This window comes from Microtus ochrogaster, unplaced genomic scaffold (assembly GCF_000317375.1).
Source record: "Microtus ochrogaster isolate Prairie Vole_2 unplaced genomic scaffold, MicOch1.0 UNK110, whole genome shotgun sequence".
NCBI classification, from domain to species: domain Eukaryota; kingdom Metazoa; phylum Chordata; class Mammalia; order Rodentia; family Cricetidae; genus Microtus; species Microtus ochrogaster.
In genome coordinates, this window is record NW_004949208.1 from 832,465 (window position 1) to 836,070 (window position 3,606).

At 42.4% G+C, this 3,606-nt stretch overlaps 1 protein-coding gene across 1 annotated transcript in view; it reads left to right on the forward strand.

Annotated features, from left to right (window-relative positions):
- The window catches only part of Ipp (intracisternal A particle-promoted polypeptide), a 40,879-nt gene that overhangs the window by 26,800 nt on the left and 10,473 nt on the right, over positions 1-3,606 (forward strand). The window contains exon 7 of the mRNA XM_005371498.3: positions 594-716. Within this exon, the coding sequence (XP_005371555.1) occupies positions 594-716 (123 nt within the window). The remainder of the gene's footprint in view (positions 1-593; positions 717-3,606) is intronic.

Genomic DNA, 3,606 nt, shown 5'->3' on the forward strand with positions numbered 1-3,606 from the left:
AAAAAAAAAAAAAAAAAAAAAAGGAAAGAATGAATGAAAGAACAAAAGAAAAGAAAAAAATAGTTTTGGGGTCAGGTGTATTAGTGCATATCTTTTTTTAAAAAGGGTTTTGGAGACAAGATTTCTCTGTATAGCACTGACTGTCCTACAACTTCCTTTGTAGATCAGGCTAGCCTTGAACTCATAGATATATACTTCTGCCTCTGCCTCCTAAATGCTGGGATTAAAAGTGTGAGCCATCATCTCTTGGCTGTTATTTATATCTTTAATCCTAGCACTCTGGAGGCAGATGCAGGCAGGTCTCTGAGGGTTCCAGAATAGCCAGGGTTATGTAGTGAAAATTACAAAGATTTAAAAAAATTTTGGAAAATTCATGTTTCTCATACTATACTAAATTTTTCTGTTTGTTTTACTCTGTAATGAGCAAATCTGAACTTTACTTATGATTATATCCTGATTTTTCATGCCAGCTTGGATAGATAGATCACTCTGGTTTCTGTGGACTTATCTGTAATATGAAATAGTTGGATTAGGTGGTTTCTAAAATCTTTGTCATAAATAAAATTTTTTTATTATTTTTTGTTTTGTTCCAGGTGGGTGGGTTGGAGCTGAGATTGGCAACACCATTGAACGATTTGATCCTGATGAAAATAAATGGGAAGTTGTTGGCAACATGGCTGTGCCTCGCTACTATTTTGGGTGCTGTGAAATGCAAGGTAATGCCTTTATAAGATACTTTTTCTGTTCAGTTACATTCAGCATTTACATTTGGTATATATGTATGTATGTGTATGTTGGCTTAGAATTGACCTTGATTAGTATAATAATTTTGAAAATACGGAAGTCATGTTAAAAAATAGATTTGGGCTGGGCTGTGGTGGCCCATGCCTTTTATCCCAGCACTCGGGAGGCAGACGCAGGCGGATCTCTGAGTTTGAGGCCAGCCTGGTCTACAAGAGCTAGTTCCAGGACAGGCAACAAAGCAAGACAGAGAATGCCCCCCCCATAAAATAAAATAAAATAAAATAGTTTTGAGCCAGGCCAGCCTGTCATCCAGGCCATGTGCGGGTAGCACTGCTATGATCAACAGGCATGTAGTTGGTAAATGGGAGAGAAGGAGAATCAGTGGGTTGTCCAATGCAGAGAAAAGCAGAACTGAAGACACCAAGGTGGTGAGGAACAGGCTACTATGGGTGGCTGATGCTACCACTTGGGGTTCAGTCACGTCTGACCTGTGCTGCAGCAGCCCAAGGCCTTGCCTAGGTCTATGGCCCCAATCTCAGCTGGGATCTGTGTTGGTGTTCGGGACCCACGTTACCTGAGAAGGCCTACAGATACCTGTGGCCTTGGCCAGAGGCCATATTGATGTCCAAGGGCCATGTTGCCACTGGGGGCATTCTAATCTGAATGACCTGTGCTGCCAGTCCTGGCCATGGTATTTTCCAGGCCTGAGCTGCAGCAAGGACTGGGTCCATGGCCCTACCATCCTTCCTTGGTCTGTGTTGATGTCTGAGGGTTTGTTACCACCAGGAACCATGGGAGAGCTGGCCCTGACCCTTCCTTGAGGAGTTGGTCCTGATGGAGGCCTGAACTGACTACCTCATCTACCACCCAGGCTCACATCCAAGGCTTTGAGTTAGTCCACCCCCTATTCTAAGATCTGCTAGAGCGTGCAAAGGGACAGGAGCTGCAGAACCATAGCCACAGGATCTCCATGACTCAGGGCAACAGCAAGATATCCAAAGGAAGTTTCGGTGAGGGTCCAGTGTTGATGGTGTACCAGAAGCTAATGGTCTTCAACTAGACCAACAACTCATTGCAATAAACATTTGCAAATAAAGCTGTTTGGGCAACAGAATATACTGCTTAATACATTGTAGCTCTCAAGGCCACTAGAACAAATGAATATGTGATGGAGAGGAGGGAAATATGGAATAGTAGAAATATTTTTATGTTGTGGGGGAGGCAGACTTAGAAGGACTGTTAAATGAGTGGGATTGGAGTGCATATTGTGAAATTCCCAAAGAATCAAAAGAAAATATGAGAAAAAAATAGTTTTGTGGAGCCAGGCATGGTGGTGCACACCTTTAGTCCCAGCACTTGGGGGCAGAGGCAAGCATATATATATATGTATGTATGTATGTATGTATGTATGTATGTATGTATGTATAAAATTCTGTGTATAAAAATAGTTTGAGCCGGGCAATGGTGGCGCACGCCTTTAATCCCAGCACTCGGGAGGCAGAGGCAGGCGGATCTCTGTGAGTTCGAGACCAGCCTGGTCTACACAGCTAGTTCCAGGACAGGCTCCAAAGCCACAGAGAAACCCTGTCTCGAAAAACCAAAAAAAATAAAAATAAAAATAGTTTGAGGGGCAGACAAGATGGCGCAGCAGTTAAAGGAGCTTCCACAATGTCTGACTGGAACCCACATGGTAGAAGGAGAAAACCACCTCCTGCAAATTGTCTACTGAGCTCCACACCTGGGCTATGGCATGCACACACAGGTACACATGAGCACACAAACTAAATAGGTGTAAATTAAAAAACTAATTGAGCCCCTATTTTCACAATATATTATAAGATATGTTATTGAAGGATTAATGTTAGTTAATATAGTTAGTTAATAATAGTAATATAGAAGTTATGGCTTTTACTTCTTATATTACTGACATTTTGTTTCTGTATTGCTAAAATAATGTTGCTGTAATGAAGAAAACTAAGTTAAAACTTCAGATAGAGACTGGGTATGATGGTGCATGCCTTTAAGTCCAATATTTGGGAGGTAGAAGCGGGTGGATCTCTGTGAGTTGGAGGCCAGCCTTGTCTACACAGACAAACCGTGTTCCAAAAAAAAAAAAAAAACCCTTCAGATAGGTGCTAGGGAAATGGCTTAGTGGGTAAATATGCCTGCTGACAAGCCTAACAACCTGAGTTTGATACCCAGGACCCAAATGGTGGGCTGTAATTGGTTTTTTTTTTCTTCTTTGGGGATCTTTTCCCTAGGGAGTCACATGCCTTTAATACCAGCACTAGAGAGGAATGAATATAAGGTGGGATGAGACAGTTCTATCTCAGTTTGAGGGTTTCTTAGAGGCAAGTGCTCTCTAGTGGCTTGGATGCTTTGCTTTTCTTATCTTCAGATTGAACCCTAATGTCTGTCTCTGGGTTTTTATTATTCATGCTACATTTGGAGCTCAATGTTTGGGGTATGAACTCATGAAAAAGCCATTTGCCTGATGCTTTTTAGCCAGTGGCATAGGCTGAAGTGCATGTGCCCCGCCCCAGGGCTGCACTTGGGACTCCAGCCCCACCTGACCAGGACTTTTTTTTCTTTTATTCCCCAAGCCTCTCATTCCCCTGTGTGGTTTTTCAGACAACCAGCTCTCTCTCTCCTCCTCTCCCTCCCTCCCTCCCTCTCTCTCTCTTTCTCCCTCTCCACCATGCATTGCTGGCTCTCCCTTAACCCCTTCTTGTTCTCCTGCCAAAATAAGTAGCTGCCTTGAAATCCAGTCAGGACTTTCTACACAGCAGCAATAAACCTCACATCTTCATCAACATCCTTAGTAGATTTGAATTCTTTTTTTTTTTTTTTTTTTTTTTTTTT